This window comes from Salvia hispanica, chromosome 5 (assembly GCF_029641045.1).
Source record: "Salvia hispanica isolate PSC_SH4W2 chromosome 5, Shi_PSC_v1, whole genome shotgun sequence".
NCBI lineage: Eukaryota > Viridiplantae > Streptophyta > Magnoliopsida > Lamiales > Lamiaceae > Salvia > Salvia hispanica.
The window spans coordinates 13,916,328-13,943,046 of NC_142696.1; the positions used below are offsets into that span (position 1 = coordinate 13,916,328).

The 26,719-nt window shown below is 43.9% G+C and overlaps 1 protein-coding gene across 1 annotated transcript; it reads right to left on the reverse strand.

Annotated features, from left to right (window-relative positions):
* Nucleotides 1-243: 243 nt before the first annotated feature.
* LOC148926331 (uncharacterized) lies at nucleotides 244-4,779 on the reverse strand. Its single transcript, XM_089059082.1, has 4 exons — nucleotides 2,523-4,779; nucleotides 2,179-2,246; nucleotides 1,959-2,049; nucleotides 244-1,877 (listed from the first exon to the last, which is right to left on the reverse strand). Exons 1-4 carry the CDS (start codon nucleotides 4,777-4,779, stop codon nucleotides 244-246), a joined length of 4,050 nt encoding a protein of 1,349 aa, XP_088915208.1.
* Nucleotides 4,780-26,719: the final 21,940 nt, after the last annotated feature.

Consider the following 26,719-nt stretch of genomic DNA (forward strand, 5'->3'; position numbering starts at 1 on the left):
GGTGGCGGTCCGCCGCAGCTGTTCGGCGGTCGCCGCACGTCAAAGATGCTTTCCAGCGTTCAGGTGGCGGACCGCCGCAGAGCTTGCGGCGGTCGCCACGGAGAGGTCAGAACCTGCGAAAATTTTTGCAAAGCACAAAATTAAACCAAAACCAAAAATACTTAAAATTAAAGCAAAAATTGTTGGGTTGCCTCCCAACAAGCGCTCCTTTAGAGTCATTAGCTTGACTTTTACCCCCCTTTTTCACTCCTTGGGTGGCTCTTCGAGACCAACCTCTTCATCTAACACTTTGTCTGCACTGTAATACTTCTTAACACGGTGACCATTTGCTTGAAACAACTGTCCATCCGGGGCTAGTAACTCAACTGTTCCACTATCATAGATTTTCTTGATTATGTATGGACCAGTCCACTTGGACTTCAACTTCCCGGGAAACAAAGATAGTCTCGAGTTATGCAACAAAACCACATCCCCCAAGGTGAGCTCTCTTGGACTGATCATCCTATCATGATAAGCCTTCATTCGCTCCTTGTAGATGGATGAACTATCATAAGCCTCCATTCGAAATTCGTCCATCTCGTTAAGAAAAAGACGTCTTTCCTCACCGGCCTTTTGAAAATCTTGATTCAACTTCTTGATTGCCCAATACGACCTGTATTCCAACTCAAGAGGCAAATGGCATGACTTTCCAAACACAAGTTGATAAGGAGACATACCTATGGGACCCTTGTAGGCAGTGCGGTAAGCCCATAACGCATCTTCCAACCGAAGTGCCCAATCTTTTCTGTTCACACTCACCGTCTTTTGAAGAACCGACTTGATCTCTCTGTTTGCTAATTCCGTTTGTCCATTCGCCCGCGGATGGTATGGAGAAGTGACCCTATGCTTGACTCCATATTTGTCCAACATGTTGTCTAACCATCTATTGTTGAAGTGAGATCCTCCATCACTAATGAGGGCACGAGGAGTACCAAACCTGCAAAAAATATTCTTTCTAACAAAAGCAGTAACCACTTTAGAATCGTTAGTTCTGGTTGGAATTGCTTCCACCCATCTAGAAACATATTCTACTGCAAGTAAGATATATTGGTACTCTCCTGATTTTGGGAATGGTCCCATAAAATCTATCCCCCATACATCAAACAATTCCACCTCAATAATGGTATTCATAGGCATCTCCTTCTTCTTAGTGATTCCCCCCGTGCGCTGACATTCATTACATTGAAGAACAAAACTAGCAGAGTCGCGGAATATGGTGGGCCAATAGAAACCGCTTTGCAAAATCTTTATTGCGGTCCTTTGCACACCAAAATGTCCTCCAGTAGGGGATGAATGACACTTCTCAACAATGGCCGCCCAATCCTCTTGAGGTACACACCTCCTAAGTATAGTATCTGCACATCTTTTAAACAAGTAGGGCTGATCCCAAAAATAAGATCGTACATCTCTATAAAATTTCTTCTTCTGATAAGGAGTGAGATCAGGAGGATGTACCTTGGCTGCCAAATAATTGACAATATCAGCGTACCATGGGAAAGTGGCTTGAGTGAAAAACAGATGTTCATCGGGAAAATCCTCGTTGATTTCAAGTGATAAGTCTTCTCCTTCCACCGGATGTTCCAACCGCGATAGATGATCGGCCACAACATTTTCACACCCTTTTCTGTCTCTTATCTCAACATCGAATTCCTGAAGTAACAAAATCCATCGAATGAGCCTGGGTTTTGCTTCTTTCTTTGCGAACAGATGCCTTATAGCTGCATGGTCAGTATAAACAATAGTTTTAGCCCCCACAAGATAAGCTCTAAATTTATCAAAAGAATACACGATAGCGAGCATCTCCCTTTCGGTAGTCGTATAATTAGCTTGAGCAGAATCTAAAGTTCTACTAGCATAATAAATGACTCTAAAAATCTTGTTCCTCTTTTGTTCCAAAGCTGAGCCAACTGCAACATCACTTGCATCACACATAATCTCGAATGGTTGACTCCAATCTGGGGTAATGAGAATGGGAGCGCTCACTAGAGCTTTCTTCAAGGTCTCAAAAGCCTGCAAGCAATCAGAAGTAAAATCAAATTTCACATCTTTCTCAAGCAATTTACAAAGAGGTTTAGAGATTTTTGAAAAATCCTTGATGAATCTCCGGTAGAAGCCAGCATGTCCTAGAAAACTTCTTACTCCCTTCTCACTGCACGGAGGCGGGAGCTTTTCAATGGCTGCAATTTTTGCCCTGTCGACTTCTATACCTGCAGAGGACACTTTATGTCCTAGAACTATACCTTCTTTCACCATAAAGTGACATTTTTCCCAATTGAGAACTAGGTTAGTTTCCACACATCTCTGCAAAACCTTAGCCAAATTTTCAAGACAGTGATCATAGGATTTGCCAAATACCGAAAAATCATCCATAAAAACCTCCATTACTTTCTCAATTAAATCATGAAATATAGCCATCATACATCTCTGAAAAGTAGCGGGAGCATTACATAGCCCAAAAGACATTTTTCTATACGCAAAAATACCATAAGGACATGTAAAGGCAGACTTATGTTGATCCTCGGGAGCAATAGCAATTTGATTATAACCAGAATAACCATCAAGAAAACAGTAATAATCATATCCCCCTAATCTATCAAGCATTTGATCAATAAAAGGTAAAGGGAAGTGATCTTTCCTAGTGGCTGCATTTAACATCCTATAATCAATGCATACTCTCCATCCTGTAGCTACTCTAGTGGCTATCATCTCTCCATTCTGGCCAGGCACTACAGTCATCCCCCCTTTCTTAGCTACTACCTGCGTAGGACTTACCCATTCACTATCAGATATTGCATAGATAATCCCTGCATCTAGTAACTTTATTACCTCTTTTCGTACTACATCTTGCATGATAGGATTAAGTCTACGTTGGTTTTGCACACGAGGTTTATGCCCTTCCTCAAGTAAAATTCTATGCATGCATGTGGTCGGGCTAATCCCCCTTAAATCACTAATAGACCATCCTATGGCAGACCTATACTTATTTAACACACACAAAAGCTTTTCACACTCCTCTTCATTCAATGCAGCGGACACCACAACTGGAAAAATGTTACCTGGCCCTAAGAATGCATACCTGAGATGTTCGGGGAGCGGCTTTAGCTCCACCTTTGGTGGTCCCCGTGGTTTTCCCACTGCCTGCCTTCTTTCTTCCTCTTCTTCGGGGGTACGCAATGGCAAAAATGCATTTCCCTTTTGAGGAATTCTCTCCGGTAGCGCTTCCAATTCTGTCACCACTGCACAAACACTTGCATCACAAGATGATAAATCAGCATTAGGAGTAAATGAGTTTATGAGACAAGATTCAAGAGGATCCTGGGTTTGATGATAAGTGACTTCTACTTCTCCCACACAGTCGGTAACGATTTGTATGACACTGCATTCTTGATAGCCTTCTGCCCCCTCCTTTCCATGGAATTTCAGTGCACCGTAGATGTTAAATGTGATGCTTTCATCGTTCAACTTCAATGTCAGCTCTCCCTTTTGTACATCTATCATGGCTCCGCCAGTGGCTAAGAATGGTCTTCCAAGGATCAAAGGCACCTTCTTGTCTTCCTGCATATCCAACACAACGAAGTCAGCAGGAAAAATAAACTCTCCCACTCTTACCAAGACATCTTCCACCATCCCCATTGGCGTTGTTGTGCTACGATCTGCCATTTGCAACGTGATTGAGGTGGGACGGATACTATCAACGTCGAGTTTCCTGTAAAAAGATAAAGGCATCAAATTAATACTGGATCCTAAATCACATAACGCCTTACCTTTCACATCATTCCCTAAAACACAAGATAATGTAAAACTCCCTGGATCTTTGTGCTTGGTGGGTAACCCTTTTTGAATGATAGCGCTGCAGCTCTCCGTTAGGCCCACTGTCTCGTACTTCCCCCACTTTCTCTTCTTTGCCACAACATCTTTCAAAAATTTGGCGTAATTGGGCATTTGTTGAAGGGCTTCTACCAGTGGAATGTTGATGTGGACTTTGCTCATTGCTTCCAAGAACTTGGTAAACTGAGCGTCAAGCTTCTTGCTCTTCAATCGTTGAGGATATGGAATGGTGACACTGCTTTGTGGTAGAGCATCTGCTTGCTGTTTATCGGCCGGCGGACCGCCGAGATGAGGCGTGGCGACCGCCGGGTCTTCAGCCATGCCAATTCCAGAATCTTCCTCGTCCTGTTGGTGTGTACGCGGCAGGTCGCCGTGTTGGAATGCGGCGGGCCGCCGCACATCATCGACAGACAAGGTACCAGGTGGTTTTTCTATTTCTCTTCCTCTCCTGCCCAGGTCTCCTGCCTTCGGAGGTTGATATGTAGTCCCGCTGCGTAGCTGCACCGTGTGACATTTTCCTTTCGGGTTTATTTCTGGCAGGCTAGGAAGCGACCCTGGAGTGTGCCTGTTTCCTATGGTTGTGGCTAAGATCCCAAGGTTGAATTCCAGCATCCCAACTTGAGTAGCGAGGTTTGCCAACCCTCTTTCCAAGGCGCTGGTATTTCTTTCCAAATTCTTCAACCTTTTGTTCGTCACCTTTCTATGGTTGAGAACCTCAGTAATGCAAACTTCTAACAGAACCTCCCAACTGGAGCGGGATTGATCCTCCATACCTGCACATGTTTCATAATCATTAGAACAGTACTCTTGTGCATCATAGGAGTAATCAGAACAGTCTGGGATGTAGTGCGATCCCCCATGCTGCTCATCAAAATAACCACATGGATTTCCTACGCCTGCAGGAAAATCCATTAAAACAAAAAGAAAAATAAAATAAAATAAATAAAATAAAATAAAAATGAAAGCGATTAAAATCCAAAGTAGTAAAATTATCCGTTTGAAGATATCACTCCAAAGTGAATTGTCTTCCCCGGCAACGGCGCCAAAAACTTGATGCACTTTTTATTTGCACTATAAATACCTGCAAGTATACAGAGTAGGTATAGTATAGCAAAAGGTTAGTACTGGGTATCGAACACAGGGAAGATGTACACAAAGTGTCTATCTTCTATTAGAACTCAATTACTATCTGGAGAAACAAGAATTTTTGGAAACTTTTGAAAACAGTAAATATTAAAAACAGTAAACAACTAAATGCAAGCAAATCACGGAGAGAAAAGTATAGAGATAAGGGGAATTCCAGGGATGTGCTTTCACTTTTATGGTTATACAAATTCCAAACTACAATACCCTAGCACAGTTAATACTTTGAAAGGACGAGTCACCTAGCTTATGCTCATGCGATACAAACGTTGATTACTAACATTAGGGTTGTCAATCCTAACACGTAACTCCAAAAAGCTCCTAAGACCCTTGAAAAGTCCTCACTCTCAATTAACAGTGCCGTTTTAAAGGAAGCTAACTGTAGTGTCTACTAAGTGGATCTAACTCGCTAGAACTCTGTCACAGTTATGAAGCAAGTTGTATTGAATCATACATAATTGTGTCACTCAATTATGAAGCATCATGATTAACTTAGGGAAGAAACAAAGTAAAAACAAAACGGATATTAAATAGAAAACGGAATTGTATAACCAAAGTTGCTACTAACACATCCCTAGAATCCTATGAGTTTAGTTACACATGACTGAATAAACTAAAAATATAGATTGAAGGGAAAACAATTTGAACATAAAACTAAAGCAAATAAAACCCGTAGGTTGAATCCTTGTCGTTCTTGATGTTCTTGAAATCCTTCTCCAACTCCTTGCACAATTGAAGTACTCTAGCTTTTGATCTCTATGAATGTTGCAAGTAGTCACTCTCTTTCTCTATGAATGTGTTCTTGTTGTGTGAAAAACTCTTTTTGATGAAGCTTGAGGTCCTATTTATAGGGGAAGATTATTCCTCATCATAGAAGGAAAAGATCTTCAAAGTTTGGTAAATCTTGGAGCAAATCTAGGGCTGATCGGATTCGCCGCCTTTCTCCGGCGGGCCGCCGCACCTTGGCCGGCGGTCGCCGCGTTGGAGTCCAGAGACTCTGACCCTTCGGTGGCGGACCGCCACATGTCCTCCGGCGGTCGCTGGGCGAGACTCTTCTCCTAGCGTAAATTTCCGAGGCGGGCCGCCACATAGCTCTGACCGCCGGGCGCCGGCGGTCGCCGTACAACTTCGCGGCGGTCGCTGGTCGCCGTCTGACTCCAGATTTCCAGACTATGCGTTTTTACTCCCCTTTTTGGCTCAAATATGCACATTTCTCACAAAACACGTCAAAATACCAAAATGTATAGAATATGCAAATAATGGACATGTAGAGTGATTTTGATAACAAAAACAGACCAAATAATGGCCTTAAAACAGTGCAAAATCCGGGCGTATCAAGTATCCTGCGGCATTTGCTTGCTCCACATCCAGCGAGTTGTCGGGCTGATCATATGGTAATGCTGGGGCTTCTTGGCCTCCAGTTGGAGAAGGTGGTGGAGTGTTATGCTTGATTGCAGTTAGCAACTCCTTCTTTAATTCCTCCATCTTCAAATCCATCCGTTCCTCCTGGTCAGTAGCCGAAGCACTTGCTACCCTTTCTCTGCTGTACCCATCTCTCGCGTTGTCATACGTCTTCTTTGCATTCAACAGCTTACGTAACACCTTCTTGGCTTCACTTACTCTCAACTGGGTGAAATCGCCTCCAGATGACGAATTCGCCAGATCCTTGGTTTCCTTGTTCATTCCTTCATAGAAGGTGTGGTGCACCTCTATCTCTTTCATGCGATGGTTGGGCCATGACTCCAAAAGGCTCATGTACTTCTCCCAGTAGTCACTCAGAGTTTCATCATATTCTTGCCTTATGCACGATATTTTTCTCTTCAATGCACTTGTCTTTGAAGACGGGAAAAACTCGGCTAGGAAAACTGACTTGAAATCAGCCCATGTATTGATAGAGTCGGCTGGCAAGCGCATGAACCAAGTGTTGGCCTCTCCCTTCAGGACAAAAGGTAGGGCTTTCAGTCTGTAATCATCCTCGCTCGCTCCTGCTGGCCGCCTCTGTGCCTTACAGATTTTGCAGAACTCATTTAAGAATTCGTATGGTCCCTCGTAGCTCTTCCCACAGTACGTCGGTAAGATTGCGATAATGTGGGGTTTCACATCACAGGCGGTTTGGCCTGGGGTAACCACTTTGGCTTGTGGAGGATCTCCGTCGGCGTGCGCGGTAAGTGTTGCGAACTTGGGATCGTCCTCACCCTGGTCAGCCATTCTCACTAGTGTTCTTACTGGTTGGGGGGGAAGCTCCGGAAGTTGGTACTCTAGACTACAAGACATATTTGGTGGCTGGGTGGTTCTCTGACAGGTCTGGGCAGTACATCTGAAAAGTAGGGAACAAAAGCAAAAGTAACTTAAAAGTAAAGTGGTTCAAACTAAAGTTGATTTTGACGTTTTCTTCTTCACCAAGTATTAACAGAATTCAGATAAACACAAACACCATGACTGAACTTCAGATTCACAAATTCAAACTTAAGATCCATCGATTTAAATGCTCAAACTTAAATTAAACAGTGAAACTGCAACTTTACTTCTACTGACTGACATGCAAGGTGGTAATCACGGCGCAGAAAAGAAATTCATGCATGAAAACTTGACTAAACATAACTACAACTTTGAATCAACAACTCCCGATAAGAACACACTTAAAATTGAAAGCAATAACTAAATCTAACTTTCCTAGGCAGAATGAAGTAAACTCGAACCAAAGTGACATGCGAAATAGAAACTTCATAATGTAAAAGTTGGAAAATAATAAAGTACTTCAAAAGAGCACAACGATGAGTGTTTGCAAATAACTAACGATGAAAACAAGTAAACTTTAAACTAGGAAAGCGATTAAGATTGTTTGTGCCACTCCGGGCGATGATACTACTACACTGCTACGATAACTGGCTGGAACGGCGGACTGATGACTTTTCCGGCAAACTCTTCGACGTCAAGTGACCATGGCTGTGGCGAGGAACGAGAGGTGGGATAATGCTGAAGGAACTGATCTTCTAGAGAGAATTCTACTAAGTGTGTTGAGAACCGAGAACTTCGAACCGAACTCTTAGGAGGCGTCTATCCGAACTCCTTCTCTCTCTCCAGGTGGCTTCTTTTATAGGGAGGCTTGCCCTTACTTTTAGGGTAGACTTCTCCCGCGTTTTGACCTTTTTGCCCTTGTCAATGATCATCCCAGCTATCCTCCTTCTCCATCTCGAGCCTTTTCTCTGGCATGCATCCTGGTCAGTATCGCACCCTTCTGGCGCCCTTTTCACTTGCGTCACCTGAATCGTCTCCTACTGACTTGGATCCTTTAATCCTGCATACTTAAGCAACTGTTTTGCAGATAATACATGCATTTCACGACATACTAACCAGTAACCAAGGTTCAGAATACAACTTATCAAACTGCGATAGAATCCGCGTCAAGATCAGTGGTATTCTTTAAACGAAAAGTGGAGAAAAACTCCCTTGCTAAATCCACTGGTACCCTCTCCTGACTGTGCTGCAACAGCCACTCAAATCCTATCGCTCGGATACAGGCGCGGAATTCTTTATCACATGCAATCATTTTGAGCTCCCTCGAGCTGTACTGCTTTCCTGACTTGGCCATCTTCCCGGTGCTACACCTCTCCTTGTACACTGCGATCCTCTTTTGGTCGTCGAACTGCCTCATCTCCTCTAGCAATTCTTTAGTCAGCCAGATTTCCTGACGTCCTGGAATCGGCTCTTCTTCAGCTTCCTCAGAGTCATAGCTGGGTTCAGGGATGGGCTCGTCTTGTTCCTCGACAGAGGGTTCCTCGGTTACAGGGGAAAGGGTCTCCTCGACCTCCTGGACGGAGGGAGCTTTCCTAGACCGGGTGGATGAGGTTGCTGCCGCCTTTCCTTTCCTTGCCTTCTCCTTGGCCAAGCGACGCTCCTCTGCCTCTGTTGCGTCAGGCACTAAGTCATCGACTTCATCGAGGAGGCTCCTCCTGGTGCGCCTCCTTTCTGCCCTCTCATCAACCTTGGGCACATCTTCTTCCTGGTCATCAACCAGGTCCACAATCAGTTTCAGCCCTCTCTCGGGCTCCAGTACTCCAGTTGTAGGTAGATCCGATTCCTCTAAAAGCTTTTCTAGGGTTTCCCCCTCACCAACCAACATTGGGGTTGCCCCCTCAATATAAATGGGGTTCTCCCCCCTGACATCTCCTGGGGTTGCCCCCTCTTCCACGAACTCAGGGGTCGCACCCCTGAAATCAACCGGGGTCTCATCCCCCGTCTCCATAGGGGTTTCCCCCTCTGCAACTTTCTCCGAAATAGGGGTTTCCCCCTCAGCAACCTTTTCAAACACAGGGGTTTCCCCCTCCGCAACTTTTTCTAACACAGGGGTTTCCCCCTTACGAACTTCATCAGAAATAGGGGTTTCCCCCTCACACACTTCCCTACCCTCAAGATTAGGGTTCTCAGTTTCTTGCCTTTCTATCTCCACCATGGTCTCGCCGTGAGCCGGTTCATCACCCTCCGCCCGTTCGTGTGGTGCACCCTCTTCCTCCGCTTTTTGTGAAGCGGTTTCTGCATGTAGAGATGTAGAATCTCGCGGTCCTTCTTCAGGAAGATTCGCCGGTTGTGCAGCCGAATCTGCCAGAATCGTCGGTGAGTGTGCGACCGGCGCAGACGGCATTAGGCTAGCGGCGAATAGGGCATACACCTCCTTTCCTTTCTCGACGCTCCCCACCTTCTTCGTCAACTATGCCAGCAAGGTTGGGTCGTACACAGTGCTTTGGGTAGAATCCATCGGTGTAGATCTGAAAAATGAGAGAAAAACTGGTCGAATTTGATTAGGGTTTAGTTTTTTTTTTTAGAGAGAGAACGAAATTAGAGAGAAGGGAGAGTGAATCAAATTTTCGTCGATTTGGGGATAATTGGAGAGAGAAGGACGGCGGTTGCTTTTCTGGTGAAAAGATGGTGCGGTTGCAGTCATGATGTAAGCAACCGTACAACTTCCATAATTATCGGCCAGAATTTGAAATTCAAAATATCGACTCCTTCCTCCAGACTTCCCTTGACTCCTTCCCTCAGGTTCTTCTCTAGCTAATTCCCTCGACCATGTCCTACAAAACAAAGAAATGAAGGCTCCAGACTCCTAGGTCAAGGTTAGAGCATAAAATATCGGTTCCCCTTGGAGTCTGGTGCTTCAAAAATATTTTTGGATTTTCCAAGTTTTAAAAGGAATTAAACTATTTACACACTTATTGTATTTCCGAGATTCCCTGGTTCAGTTCGTATTTTCAAAATTGTTAACTTACTCCTTGACCCAGGAATTCATCGAAAATTTCCCCCGTCCGTTTAGGCGATAGTAGGGAGTGCATGTAGCGGAAGTTCGTCCACAACACACAACTCGGAATTATCCCTATAGACTTTCACTCTATGACCGTTTACAAGAAAAGGAACAGAGTTTGGAGCACTTCCCTGGATCTCCACTGCTCCATTTGCTCGGATGCCGATGATGGTACATGGGCCGATCCATTTAGACTTCAGTTTCCCTGGCATTAGCTTGAGCCGAGACTGAAAAATGAGCACCTTCTGTCCCACATGAAGTTCCTTGACCCGGAGATTTTTATCATGCTATAACTTCGTTCTTTCTTTGTACCACATGGCAGACTCAAACGACTCCAGCCGAAGTTCCTCCAATTCTTGCAATTGTAACTTCCTTTCTTCTTCGCAAGCTATCGGCTTCATGTTCATCTCTTTCACTGCCCAGTACGCCTTGTGCTCAATACCAACCGGTAAGTGACACATCTTGCCAAACACAAGTCTGTAAGGCGACATTCCAATAGGCATTTTAAAAGCAGTTCTGTAGGCCCACAATGCGTCCCCGAGTCTCTTGCTCCAGTCCTTCCTTGACAGATTAACTGTTTTCTCCAATATCGCCTTGATCTCGCGATTAGAAATCTCTGCCTGGCCATTAGACTGAGGATGGTAAGGAGTCGACACTCTATGGTGAACACCATATTTCTTCATCAAAGCCTCGATGGTACGATTACAGAAATGAGTCCCTTGATCCGAGACAATGGCCCGAGGAACTCCATATCTGTTAAAAATATTGGCCTTCAAAAATTTTGCCACCTCCTTCGATTCACATGTTATGGTGGCCTTAGCTTCTATCCACTTAGACACATAGTCTACTGCAACCAATATATATGTATTCCCACAAGACGATGGGAACGGTCCCATAAAGTCCACTCCCCACACATCAAAAATTTCGCACACTATCACTGGGACTTGAGGCATCTCGTCTCTTTTTGAAATTCCCCCCGTCTGCTGGCACCTCTCGCAACATTGGCAAAATTCAAAAGCATCCCTATTTAGCGTCGGCCAATAAAAACCGCTGTCTAAGACTTTCCTCGCTGTCTTCCTTGGTCCAAAGTGACCTCCACATGCTAACGTGTGGCAATGAATTAACACATCTCTTTGTTCCCATTCGGGAATGCAGTGTCTAAACACTTGATCTGTGCACATTTTCCATAGGTAAGGATCGTCCCAAAAGTAATATTTAGCTTCACTTCTAATCTTTATCCTCTGGGCTCGGGGAAGGCATCGGGTATGGCCTCTTCTGTTTCCCCCTGATGTATTCTACTCAAGTGATCAGCCACTCTATTTTTCGTTCCCTTCCTGTCTCTTACTTCCCAATCAAACTCCTGCAAGAGTAACACCCGACGGATTAATCTCGGCTTAGACTCTTTCTTAGCCATCAAGTACTTAATCGCCGCGTGATCCGTGAAGACTATAACCCTCGACCCAAGGAGATAGGGTCGGAATTTTTCAAACGCGTATACGACAGCCAACATTTCCTTCTCCGTGGTGTCATAATTTTTCTGAGCCTGATTCGACGTCTTAGAAGCATAGAAGATCACATAACTTTTTCCCTCAATTTTCTGTCCTAGGACAGCTCCCACAGCGAAATCGCTCGCATCACACATTATCTCGAAAGGATGGCTCCAGTCTGGTGCCCTGATAATTGGTGCTGATATTAACCTATCTTTAAACAACTGGAACGCCCTTTCGCATCCTTCGTCAAAGACGAACTCCACGTCATTATGTAACAACCGAGTGAGTGGTTGCGCGATTTTTGCAAAATCATTGATAAACTTCCTATAGAACCTTGCATGGCCTAGGAAACCTCTCACCTCTTTTTGATTTGTAGGGTATGGTAATTTTGATATCACATCCACCTTTGCTTTGTCTACCTGAATACCCTTCTCAGAAACCACGTGACCCAGGACAATGCCTTCAGTCACCATGAAGTGGCATTTCTCGAAGTTCAACACTAAATGCTTCTCCTGGCATCTCTGTAATACTAGATCAAGGCTGGCTAAACAAGTATCAAATGAGTTCCCATATACAGTGAAATCGTCCATGAATATCTCAATGCATACTTCCAATAGATCCGAGAAAATGCTCATCATACACCTTCGGAAAGTTCCCGGTGCATTACATAATCCAAATGGCATTCTTCGGTATGCATATGTACCAAAGGGGCACGTGAATGTGGTTTTTCCTTGGTCCTCTGGATTCACGTAGATTTGGAAATAGCCGCTGTATCCATCAAGGAAACAAAAGTACTGTTTGCCTGCTAGTCTTTCCAGCATCTGATCAATGAAAGGTAAAGGAAAATGATCCTTCTTTGTGGCTTCGTTCAACTTCCTGTAGTCGATGCATATCCTCCATCCTGTCACCAATCTGGTGGGTACCAATTCATTCTTCTCATTCTCGACAACCCGTATTCCTGATTTTTTTGGTAGCATATGAACAGGACTGACCCACTCGCTGTCAGGAATGAAGTAGATGATCCCTAGAGCAAGCAATTTCAATACCTCCTTTAGGACCTCTTCTCGCATGTTCGGGTTCAGCTTCCGTTGTGCATCACGATGAGCCTTCGCACTTTCTTCTAAACGAATGTGGTGCATACAAAGATCCAGACTTATTCCTACCAAATCTGAGAGAGTCCATCCTATTGCTTTCTTGTTTCTTTTGATGACCTCCTATAACTCCTTCTCTTGCTCCTTGGTCAAGTTGCTGTTGACTATTACCGGAAATGTCTCATCCTCCTCCATGTAAGCGTACTTGAGGCCCGGTGGAAGTGTCTTCAGCTCTTTTTTTGTTCCATTCGTCTCCAGGGGTAAGGGATTTTTGTCTGTAATTTATGGTAAGGTTTCCTTCCCAGACCCAGGAGATTTTTCCAGACTAGCCACATAAGCTGATCCCTTAGATCTAGCTGATTCAGGGCTTCTGCAGAATTCCATAATGGCCTTTGTGAGTTCTTCATCCGTTAATTCTGATGTGTTCATTGCTGCACACCATCCCACAACTTCTTTGTCAATCGAATGGCTCAACTCCGAGTTGTCGATTTATTCCTGCATCAATTCCGTCTCAAGATATTCTTGGACCAAAGGGTTAATAACATCAATAGCATAGAGATTCTCAACATCTAAAGGCCTTTTCATCCCCTCATCTATGCTAAAGGTATACTTTTCCCCATTATAGTCCAAACAAATTGTTCCATCAAAAACATCGATAATGGTCTTAGCGGTACGCAAAAATGGTCTCCCCAAAAGTACCCCACTGGACTCAGCAGACTCATTATCATTCATCTTGATCACATAAAAATCAGCAGGATATAGAAAATCATGCACCTTGACTATAACATTTTCCAACACTCCTTCAGGGCAAATGCAAGTTCTATCTGCTAACTGGATCACTACCTTGGTAGCAACCATTCCTACCCCAGTCAACTTCTTATAGATCGAAAGTGGTAAAACATTTATTGACGCCCCTAGATCACACATAGCATGCTCAACCTTGATATCCCCTAGAGAGATGGGTAATGTGAACATACCTGGGTCGGTGCATTTTGAGGGCATCCTTCTTTTTTGTATCACAACAGACACAGTCTCCCCGATCACAATCTTCCCATCTGGCTTGGTCTTCCCTGCAATAAACTCCTTGATAAACTTACTGAAGGCGGGCATTTTCAAGGCTTGCAAGAATGGCAGGTTGATTTCCAACTTGCTGAAAATCTCAATGAGATCCTCTGTATCATCCTTTTTCTTCTTCGCCTCCCCACGATATGGAAATGGTTTTTCTTGCTTTACTGCATTTGTGGAAGTCCCAGCCTGGGTTTCATCAACTCCCTTGTTTCCTTCCTTACTCACTTTCTCAGGTTCGGGGTCTAGGAAGAACGGGTCCCTCGATCGAGGTAGGGATCCCCCTAAATCTCCCTTCTGGAGGTCTCTTTGAACAAGGATCTCCCTCGGTCTAGCGCCTTCCTCTTGATGTTGCTGACTCTGTTTCCCTTCACTCGCTTGCATAGGCACTTCCTCATCAATTTCCAACGTCGGCCCTTCATAACCCCGCCCAGACCTCAAGGTGATTTGACTAATGTTTGCTCGGTCCGTCGGTTTGACGGTGGCAGGAAGTTTGCCTTCATTCCCTCACATCTCATTCAAGGAAACTGCGATTTGGGAAAGTTGTTTTGCCATCATGTCCATGGCAGCTTTATGTTCAGACTGAGCATCTTGTAACTCGTGCACCATGTCATTATTGGAGTGTAGGTTACCTTGCATGAACTGCTGTGAATTCACTGGATCATGGACCATGTCATCCAAACTCCGCTGTGGTCTGAAGTTGAATTGACCCGAATTTGGTCCTTGACCTTGGTTCTGACGATAGTTGCCTTGATGATTGTTGTATTGGTTATTCGACCCTTGATTTCCCTGATGGTTATTGTACTGGCTACCAGACCCTTGATTCCCTTGATGATTTGGTTGGGAATTCTGGTAGTTTCCTTGATTATTTCTCTGATGAGGTGGCACATAGGAACTCCCTGGATTGTTCTGATTCCGGTTTCCCCAATTAGTCTGGTCCTGATTCCTGTACCCCAGCTGCAATTGTCCCTCTTGACCTTTTCCTGACCAGTTGGACTGCTTTTCCGGAGGGTGTGCATAATTCGTGAGCTCAAGTGGAGGTGGCTGGCCTTGATCATGGTCAGTCCATCTGATGTTTGGGTGAGTGCTCCATGGAGCGTCCCTCTGTCTTACTTGATTCCAACTTCCTTCGGGATTCCAACTTCCCATCGAATTTGCTTGAGCTTGACACTCCCCTTCGCAGGGCTGACTGTAGTACGGTTGAAGTTGCCTTTCCTCCTGACCAGGGGGTTTCTCCATTTCCACTGGAGCACGCGGATTGTATTTCACAATTGCAATTAGCAAGGCCTTTTCCAGTTTATCGAACCTATCTTCCACCTTCTTGTCTTCTTGATCCATCACTGCATTAGCTGACCCTCTCCTCAATATGCTTCGCGGGTTATCATAGGCCTTCTTTACCTCGATCAGTCTCCCCAAGGTTTCCCGAGCTTCACTTGCCTTATTCTTGGTAAAATTTCCCCCGCTCGAGGAGTTCATCAAGTCCTTTGATTCAGGGTTTGCACCTTCGTAGAACAGATAGTAGGTCTCCGCTTCTATCATCCCGTGGTTCGGACAAGCATCCAACAGCCCCTTGAAACGGGACCAATAAGAACTCAGAGACTCATCGTATTCTTGTTTGCACTCCTGAATCTCCTTCTTCAAGGCATTCGTCTTGTTGGATGGAAAAAAGTAATCCAGAAATTTCAGTTTAAAATCCTTCCACGTGTTAATTGATTCCGGTGGAAGCCTTAGCAGCCAAGTGTTCGCCTCCCCTTTGAGAGCAAACGTAATTGCTCGAAGACGGTAGTCCTCCTCTGTTGCCTCGTTGGGTCGCTTTTGAATGCTGCATAGTTTTTTGATGTGCGTTGCATGCTCTTCTATATATAGGCGTTGGAGTGGGGCCTAGCGAGGTATAGATAAGACTTTGTTGCCCTCAGCTATTGACTCCTCTGTCACGCCTTCTTTTCTTTTAATTGCTGCTCACTTCGTTCCTTTCCTTCGCTAGACCATCTCCTTCAACACTTCCTCGATCTAGCGATTTTTCTTCACACACCTGGCTTAGGAAACGTGTTAGACCCAGCAAATTATAACATTTTCCACATATAACCGATGCATGAAATTAGCCTTATCACTTATATTAAATTGTGGGTTCAATTTAATTAGTAAAAAGTAAATTGGATGAGCCCATATCCAAAACCTTCCATAGATCCCTGTCTGGGCCCAAAAGGAACTTAATATAAATAGGAGAATAAAGGAGACTGGTAAGGCTAATTTCTTACATCGGTCATATGGTGAAAAACGTTATAATTTGCTGGATCTAACACGTTTCCTAAGCCAGGTGTGTGAAGAAATATCGCTAGATCGAGGAAATGTTGAAGGAGATGGTCTAGCATAAGGAATGAAACGAAGTGAGCAGGATTTAAAAGGAAAGAAGGCGTGACAGAGGGAGTCAATAGCTGGGCCCCACTCACACGCCTATATATAGAAGAGCATGCAACGCACATCATATCACTTTTTTTTACTCTCTTCTTAGCTCACACACATTACACACACTTGGGAATGGGAGATCTGGGGTAGTCGGGTACGAAGGGTTACTTTCTTTAGAAGTTTCGCGGTTGGCAACACTGTCCGAGTGTGGACGAAGATACAATTTCTCTTAATTTCAGTTGTTTTGCTGTCGAACTTCACTTTTGGGTGTCGACCTGGTTGTTGATGATACTTATTGTCTTTTCGTTTTGTTGATTTGCGTTTAGTAGTTGAATTTCAAGTCGATTTACGTAGATCTCTCTGCTGGTAGTTTATTTTTACAAGTATTATGTTGATCTCTGTTTTATTTTGATATTGTGGTGTTGATATGGGAATTTGGTGATAGATCTGTGGTTTATTGACTGTTGGAGGTTGTTGTTCGAATCTGAAGTGATGAAGTGTTTCTGTTAGTTGGAGTTCGTGTTGGACGCTTGGATCCGGAGTGGATTTAGCGTCTGAGGTTGGATTCGAAGTGAGAAAAGAAAGTTGTTAGATGAATTTGAGTTTTCTTCTTGTTTTCTGTTTTGCTTCGTCTAGCGTCTGCAGATCTGTTCAGTTCTTCGTTGATTATGCAGAATTAACAGATGAAGAACTCACAGAGGCCATTATGGAATTCTGCAGAAGCCCTGAGTCAGCTAGATCTAAGGAATCAGCTTATGTGGCTAGTCTGGAAAAATCTCCTGGGTCTGGGAAGGAGACCTTACCAGAAATTACAGACAAAAATCCCTTGCCCCAGGAGACAAATGGAACAAAAAAGGAGCTGAAGACACTTCCACCGGGCCTCAAATACACTTACTTAGAGGAGGATGAGACATTTCCAGTAATAGTCAACAGCAACTTGACCAAGGAACAAGAGAAGGAGTTATTGAAAGTCATCAATAGAAACAAGAAAGCAATAGGATGGACTCTCTCAGATTTGGTGGGAATAAGTCTGGATCTTTGTATGCACCACATTCATTTAGAAGAAAATGCGAAGGCCCATCGAGATGCACAACAGAAACTGAACCCGAACATGCGAGAGGAGGTCCTAAAGGAGGTGTTAAAATTGCTTGCTCTAGGGATTATCTACTCCATTCCTGACAGCGAGTGGGTCAGTACTGTCCATATGGTGCCCAAAAAATCTGGAATACAGGTTGTTAAGAATGAAAAGAATGAGTTGGTACCCACCAGATTAGTGACAGGATGGAGGATGTGCATCGACTACAGGAAGTTGAACGAAGCCACAAAGAAGGATCATTTTCCTTTACCTTTCATTGATCAGATGCTGGAAAGACTGTCAGGCAAACAGTACTTTTGTTTCCTTGATAGATACAGCGGCTACTTCCAAATCTACGTTAATCCAGAGGACCAAGGGAAAACCACATTCACGTGCCCCTTTGGTACATATGCATACCGAAGAATGCCGTTAGGATTGTGTAATGCACCGGGAACTTTCCAACGATGTATGATGAGCATTTTCTCGGATCTGTTGGAAGTATGCATTGAGATATTCATGGAAGATTTCACTGTATATGGGAACTCATTTGATATTTGTTTAGCCAGCCTTGATCTAGTGTTATAGAGATGCCAAGAGAAGCATTTAGTGTTGAATTTCGAGAAGTGCCACTTCATGGTGACTGAAGGCATTGTCCTGGGTCACGTGGTCTCTGAGAGGGGTATTCAGGTAGACAAAGCAAAGGTGGATGTGATATCAAAATTACCATACCCTACGAATCAAAAAGAGGTGAGAGGTTTCCTAGGCCATGCAGGGTTCTATAGGAGGTTTATCAAGGATTTTGCAAAAATCGCGCAACCACTCACTCGGTTGTTACATAATGATGTGGAGTTCGTCTTTGACGAAGGATGCGAAAGGGCGTTCCAGTTGCTTAAAGATAGGTTAATATCAGCACTAATTATCAGGGCACCAGACTGGAGCCATCCTTTCGAGATAATGTGTGATGCGAGCGATTTCGCTGTGGGAGCTGTCCTAGGACAGAAAATTGAGGGAAAAAGCTATGTGATATTCTATGCTTCCAAGACGCTGAATCATGCTCAGAAAAATTATGACACCACGGTGAAGGAAATGTTGGCTGTCGTATACGCGTTTGAAAATTTCTGACCCTATCTCCTTGGGTCAAGGGTTATAGTTTTCACGGATCACGCGGCGATTAAGTACTTGCTGGCTAAGAAAGAGTCTAAGCCGAGATTAATCCGTTGGGTGTTACTCTTGCAGGAGTTTGATTGGGAAGTAAGAGACAAGAAAGGAACGGAAAATAGAGTGGCTGATCACTTGAGCAGAATACATCAGGGGGAAACAGAAGAGGCCATACCCGATGCCTTCCCCGAGGAGCATTTGTACCTTCTGGAGAAATTTCCTAGACCACCTAACTGGGAAGCAGTTTTGGCTTTGACCGGTCTAGGGGAAGCGCACACTGAATGCAGAACCATGGTTTGCCGATTTAGCCAACTACTTGGTCACGGGAAAGATGCCAAGTTCAGACGAGATTTCCCGGGCCCAGAAGATGAAGATTAGAAGTGAAGCTAAATATTACTTTTGGGACGATCCTTACCTGTGGAAAATGTGCTCAGATCAAGTGATTAGACGCTGCATTCCCGAATGGGAACAAAGAGATGTGTTAATTCATTGCCACACGTTAGCATGTGGAGGCCACTTTGGACCAAGGAAGACAGCGAGGAAGGTCTTGGACAACGGTTTTTATTGGCCGGCGTTAAATAGGGATGCTTTTGATTTCTGCCAATGTTGCGAGAGGTGCCAGCAGACGGGGGGGATTTCAAGAAGAGACGAGATGCCTCAGGTCCCGGTGATCGTGTGTGAAATTTTTGATGTGTGGGGAATGGACTTTATGGGACCGTTCCTATCGTCTTGTGGGAATACATATATATTGGTTGCAGTGGACTATGTGTCTAAGTGGATAGAAGCTAAGGCCACCATAACATGTGAATCGAAGGAGGTGGCAAAATTTTTGAAGGCCAATATTTTCAACAAATATGGAGTTCCTCGGGCCATCGTCTCGGATCAAGGGACTCATTTCTGTAATCGCACCGTCGAGGCTTTGATGAAGAAATATGGTGTTCACCATAGAGTGTCGACTCCTTACCATCCTCAGTCTAATGGCCAGGCATAGATATCTAATCGCGAGATCAAGGCGATATTGGAGAAAACAGTTAATCCGTCAAGGAAGGACTGGAGCAAGAGACTCGGGGACGCATTGTGGGCTTACAGAACTGCTTTTAAAACGCCTATTGGAATGTCGCCTTACAGACTTGTGTTTGGCAAGATGTGTCACTTACCTGTTGGTGTTAAGCACAAGGCGTACTGGGCAGTGAAAGAAATGAACATGAAGCCGATAGCTTGCGAAGAAGAAAGGAAGTTACAATTGCAAGAATTGGAGGAACTTCGGCTGGAGTCGTTTGAGTCTGCCATGTGGTACAAAGAAAGAATGAAGTTATGGCATGATAAAAATCTCCGGGTCAAGGAACTTCATGTGGGACAGAAGGTGCTCCTTTTTCAGTCTCGGCTCAAGCTAATGCCAGGAAAACTGAAGTCTAAATGGATCGGCCCATATACCATCATCGGCATCCGAGCAAATGGAGCAGTGGAGATCCAGGGAAGTGCTCCAAACTCTGTTCCTTTCCTTGTCAATGGTCATAGAGTGAAAGTCTATAGGGATAATTCCGAGTTGTGTGTTGTGGACGAAGTTCCACTACATGCACTCCCTACTATCGCCTAAACGGACGGGGGATATTTTCGATGAATTCCTGGGTCAAGGAGTAAGTTAACAACTTTGAAAATACAAACTGAACCAGGGAATCTTGGAAATACAAAAAGTGTGTAAATAGTTTAATTGCTTTTTAAACTTAGAAAATCCAAAAATATTTTCGAAGCACCAGACTCCGAAGGGAACCGGTATTTTATTTTTCTAACCTTAAACTAGGAGTCTGGAACCTTCATTTCTTTGTTATGTAGGACATGGTCGAGGGAATTAGCTAGAGAAGAACCTGAGGGGAGAAGTCAAGGGAAGTCTGGAGGAAGGAGTCGAGGAGGGAAATAGATATTTTGAATTTCAAAATCTGGCCGATAATTATGGAAGTTGTACGGTTGCTTACATCATGCCTGCAACCGCACCATCTTTTCATCAGAAAAGCAACCGTCGTCCTTCTCTCTCCAATTATCCCAAATCGACGAAAATCTGATTTACTCTCCCTTCTCTCTACTCTTGCTCTCTTTCTCTAGAAACTAAACCCTAACCAAATTCAACCAGTTTTTCTCTCATTTTTTCAGATCTGCACCGATGGATTCTACCCAACGCACCGGAAGTTCACAAAGCACGGTGTACGACCCGACCCTGTTGGCGGAATTGACGCAGAAATTGGGAAGCGTCGAGAAAGCAAAGGAGGTGTATGCCCTATTCGCCGCTAGCCTGATGCCGTCTGCGCCGGTCGTACCACCACTGACGATTCCGGCAGACTCAGCTGCACAACCGGCGAATCTTCCTGAAGAAGGACCGCGAGATTCTACATCTCAACATGCAGAAACCGCTTCACAAAAAGCGGAGGAAGAGGGGGCAGCACACGAACGGCCGGAGGGTGATGAACCGACTAACGACGAGACCATGGTGGAGACAGAAAAGCAAGAAACTGAGAACCCTAATCTTGAGGGTAGGGAAGTTTGTGAGGGGGAAACCCCTATTTCTGATGAAGTTCGTGAGGGGGAAACCCCTGTGTTAGATGAAATTGTGGAGGGGGTAACCTCTATTGTGGATAGTGTGATTGAGGGGGAAACCCCTATGTTTGAAAAGGTTGCTGAGGGGGAAACCCCTATTTCGGAGAAAGTTGCAGAGGGGGAAACCCCTATGGAGACGGGGGATGAGACCCCGGTTGATTTCAGGAGAGCGACCCCTGAGTTCGTGGAAGAGGGGGCAACCCCAGGAGATGTCAGGGGGGAGAAACCCATTTATATTGGGGGGCAACCCCGATGTTGGTTGGTGAGGGGGAAACCCCAGAAAAGCTTTTGGAAGAATCGGATCTACTCACGACTGGAGTACCAGAGCCCGAGGGAGGGCTGAAACTGATTGTGGACCTGGTTGATGACCAGGAGGAAGATGTGCCAAAGGTTGATGAGAGGGCAGAAAGGAGGCGCACCAGGAGGACCCTCCTCGATGAAGTCGATGACTTAGTTCCTGACACAACAGAGGTAGAGGAGCGCCGCTTGGCCAAGGAGAAGGCGAGGAAAGGAAAGGCGGCGGCGACCTCATCCACCCGGTCTAGGAAAGCTCCATCCGTCCAGGAGGTCGAGGAGACCCTTTCCCCTGTAACCGAGGAACCCTCTGTCGAGGAACAAGACGAGCCCATCCCTGAACCCAGCTATGACTCAGAGGAAGCTGAAGAAGAGCTGATTCCAGGACGTCCGGAAGTCTGGCTGACTAAAGAATTGCTAGAGGAGATGAGGCAGTTCGACGACCAAAAGAGGATCGCAGTGTACAAGGAATGATGTAGCGCCGGGAAGATGGCCAAGTCAGGAAAGCAGTACAGCTCGAGGGAGCTTAAGATGATTGCATGTGATAAGGAATTCCGCGCTTGTATCCAATCGATAGGATTCGAGTGGTTGTTACAGCACAGTCAGGAGAGGGTGCCAGTGGATCTAGCAAGGGAGTTTTTCTCCACCTTTCGTTTGAAGAATACCACTGATCTCGACGCGGATTCTATCAGATTCAGGCTTTTTAATGAGGAGTATGAGATGAGCATTAGGGAGTGGTCTATGCGGATGGGGTTGTTTACCCAAGCCAAGGATGAAGAGGGGGCGTGGAATGATAGGATGGTTGGAGTGCCAAAGAACACGCCTGGTTTCAAAGAACAGACGGCATGGGAACTGGTCACGCACCCCAAGTCGAGGACGTTTAAGTCCAGCTACTCCAAGGCCTCCCACATTGAAGACCGGATTCTCCACTTTGCTCAAACGTTTGTCAGTTATAATTTGATGGGTACCGCGAATTCAGCTCTCACCACTACCGACCTCTACTTCACATGGTGCATGGCGAAAGGTGTAAAGGTGCACCTCGGATATTGGCTGGCGCAGGCGTGCCACCAAATGACGAGCAACCGTGCGCGTCATATGTACACCTGCCACCTCATCGGCGCTTACCTCCAGAGAAATTTAGAAATGAAAATTGCCAAGGCCGCTCCGTTGGTAGTCATGTGCGAACCCCCAGAAGTGTTCAGTGTTGATTTTTTTTCAACAAGGGGTTACTGCAGACTCACGGCACCAAGACTCTCTTCTACTCGTTGGGAGACAAGGTGAAAGTAGAGCCAGAGGAAGCCGAGGAAGCCATGCCAAGTGAAGAGATTGAAGAGCTACGCAAGGAAGTCCAGGACGTGAAGAAGGAAATGCAGTTGATGAGGAGAGAAATGATTAAGGAGCTTGGTGGGATAAGGAAGGAATTGTTGGGGAATTGCGCCAAACAGAATGAGCGAACCCAGTCGAGGACAACTCCTGGGTCCAGCAGTGAAGTCAAGCAGCCCACTCAGAGCAGTCCCTCCATCAGGCAATCGCAGCAATCGCTCAAGCAGTTGATTCCCCCGGCCGTTCCCATACAAGTTCCAGCCCCATCCAAACCGAAGTCTATAGTGAGGAAGCCAGTACCCGAACAAGCAGCACAGGAGGAAGAAGAGCTGGAGCAGCCAGCAAAGAAGAAAGTAAGAGTGACCCGACCCGAAATCCCGCCCCAGTCTGGCTCTCGAGGGAGCCAGCCCCAGCAGTGAACCACCATCTCTTGACCAAGTAACTTTTATTTTTCGTTCCTTTATTTTTTTATTCCTGTTATCTACGTGTGTTTTATAATTGTTGTGTCTTCTCCCACTTAGCCCACTGCGTGGTCTAAGTGTGAGAAGTTTGTATTTTCTGTTTTGTTGTGATTTTCTTGTGTTTTCTGTTTTATTGTGTTTCTTTTCCCACTTAGCCCAATGCTTGGTCTAAGTGTGCGAAGTTTTTGTTTTTGTAACCTATTTTGTTATTTTGCATTGATCTCTCTGTTCCCCCCTTCCCGACGATGGCTTGGGGACAAGCTTGAGTGAAGTGGGAGGGGGAGAGGAGTCAATGCATAACTTTCTCAGCATGATAAGAGTCTTTAGGTCCAAGTTTTGTTTGTGTCGCATGAGCCAGTGAATATAATACGGCATGATTCCCTTAGTGAAAGTAATTGAAGATAGAAGGCATTTCAACTTAGAAGCTTTTTCCTTAAATAAACCTAGTTAATTTGAGTGAAGCGAGAACGATGGAGGATGCCTCTACTTACTAAGTTGTGAAGCCCTACTATAATAGTGAGTTACAAGCCTTAGTTAACTTCGAGCTAACACATGATTAAGGGCCACCACTGAATGCTTAGGGAGAAGAGCTGTGAAGGAGAAAAAAAATGGGAATTGGGTTATGAAGGTATAAGCTGGACAAAGTCCAGGGTAAGGCGTTATAAGCTGGACGAAGTCCAGAAGAGAGGAGAAATGGAGGAATAAGCTGGACGAAGTCCAGGAAAAAAACAAAGAAAAAAAAAGAAAAGGGAAAAAAGGGGAAAAAAATAATATATATATAAAAAAAAGGAGGAATAAGCTGGACGAAGTCCAGAGGGAAGTTGTCTAGAAGGCAGGAATGATAATAGCAACAAAGTCTTATCTATACCTCGCTGGGCCCTACTCCAACGCTTATATATAGAAGAGCATGCAACGCACATCATATCACTTTTTTTTCACTCTCTTCTTAGCTCACACACATTACACACACTTGGGAATGGGAGATCTGGGGTAGTCGGGTACGAAGGGTTACTTTTCTTTAGAAGTTTCGCAGTTGCAACACCGTCCGAGTGTAGACGAAGATACAATTTCTCTTAATTTCAGTTGTTTTACTCTTTTTGCTGTCGAACTTCACTTTTGGGAGTCGACTTGGCTGTTGATGATACTCGTTACCTTTTCGCTTTGGTTGGTTTGCGTATAGTTGTTGAATTTCAAGTTGATTTACGTAGATCTCGCTGCTGGAAGTTTATTTTTACAAGTATTATGTCAATCTCTGTTTTATTTTGATGTTGTGGTGTTTGATATGGGAATTCGGTGATAGATCTGTGATTTATTGACTGTTTGGAGGTTGTTGTTCGAATCTGAAGTGATGAAGTGTTTCTGTTGGATGGAGTTCGTGTTGGACGCTTGGATCCGGAGTGGATTTAGCGTCTGAGGTTGGGTTCGAAGTGAGAAAAGAAAGTTGTTAGATGGATTTGAGTTTTCTTCTTGTTTTCGGTTTTGTTTCGTCTAGCGTCTGCAGATATGTTCAGTTCTTCGTTGATTATGCATTTATTTGACTTAGAATTAGTTTGCTCTGTTTTGATTTCGTTCATATTGATTTTCTTATGAGTTTTACGCAATTTGGTTGTAGAAGATGATGTTGCTGTTAGTTAGTACAAGAGTTAGTTATTTGTCAGCTTTTCGTTCGTACTCTGCTTTTTCAGTCATGGTCCCCACAGTCAGTTTGTTTCCTAGGTCTAGGTAAGTAGAGTAGTTCTCTTAGATCTAGTGTTTGAGTAGTTATTTTCTCGCAACGTTCTCTGTTATTTCGCCTAGGTCTAGCTGTTAGCTTAGGAGTTTTAAAGATTCCCAAGTCAAGTTTAATTTGTTTTTCTCAACCCAAAAAATGCGTGGCAGCAGCCAACACCAAAAACACACCCAAATCCTTGAACATGAGTATTACGCATCCTTCTCTGTGGGATCGATCCCTACTTCCCTGTACTAGGTTTAGTAATGTGGTTGAGGGTTTTTGAAAGAAGTGCTCTGTGTGTCCGATGACCGGGATTTCCTGCGACCAACGAGTTCCTAGACCGCGTGATCTAGTGGATTTGCTGGACCTAGGGAACCTGTTATTTCCTTTTGAACACACTGTATCCAGCATTCCAACCTTTCAAATGGCGCCGTTGCCAGGGATGGAATCTTGGTTAGAACAAACTAAAAAGGAAAATATGTTATTTTAGTTGGGATGGAAGAAGCAATAATTACTTTTAAGACTAGAGTAACATTATTATTTATATCCATATACAGTATCCACCACGACATTTGAGAATTATTATACTATAAAATTGAAATCTATACGATTTAAACTATAAAATAGCAATCTATATGATTTAAAAAATAATAAAAATTAGTGAAGTATATTTTCTGTTCATAGGAAATTTGATGTGTGAAGTAACTTCCACGAACAAATGCCCTAATTTTTGTTTTGAGTACAATCAATTAAAGAATGTTTACTTAATTCCGATCATAAATATCGTATTTATTTCATTTATGGGATCAAAGAGTGCTAAAAAGTCGTCTAGAAGCGATTAGTTCACTAATTAAAAACATGGAATAAACTCGAATTACATTAGTAGCAGTCACGTGAAAGAGGCAAAATTGTGGTGTGCTCAATTTTTATTTTTTTGATAGAACATAAATCATAAGAATTGATTATTAAGCACAGAAGGGGTTTAGGAAGGCGTGCATTGAACTTATTCATTGCATAATAATAACATTAATATATAATCGCGTAATAACTAAATATAATATTTAGAATTTCATAATTAATAATCGCGTAATAAATACTCTCTCACTTCCATAGTAGATGTCACACTTTTCTTTTTAGTTTATTCCACAAAAGATGTCACATTTCCTTTTATGGAAAAAACTCACTCTCACATTAATATAAATGTATTATTTTTCTTTCCATCGAACACAAAACAACATCTTTTAAAATCTCGTGTCATTTTCCAAGTGTATCATGTACTATGGAACGGAGTATAATATTTAGAAATTCATAATGAGAAATTGGCGTGAAGTGAGCCATGTGCCAAAGAATTTGAAAACGCAGTTTATAGATGCACTAAAAGATAATCCTAATTAAACCACCGTCATGTTCTGTTTCCGTACATCGTAGAGCGTTTCTCATTTAATATGAAATTTTACACAATGTTATTTTCAAAATTAAATAAAAAGAAAAGAAGGTAAGAGAAATAAAAATATATATATTTTTATTTTATGAAATTTGTCATTTAAAGTGGAATATCTAAAAAAAATATTACCTCAGAGTGGAATGGAGGGACTAAGTGCTTTAAGGTTGAAAAAATATTAGTGCTTTAAGGTTGAAAAAATATTACTCCCTCCGTCCGCCATTAGGAATCCCATTGCTTGGCGGCACGGGTTTAAGAAATGTTAAGAAAAGTGGGTGAAAAAAAGTTAGTGGAATATGAGCTCCA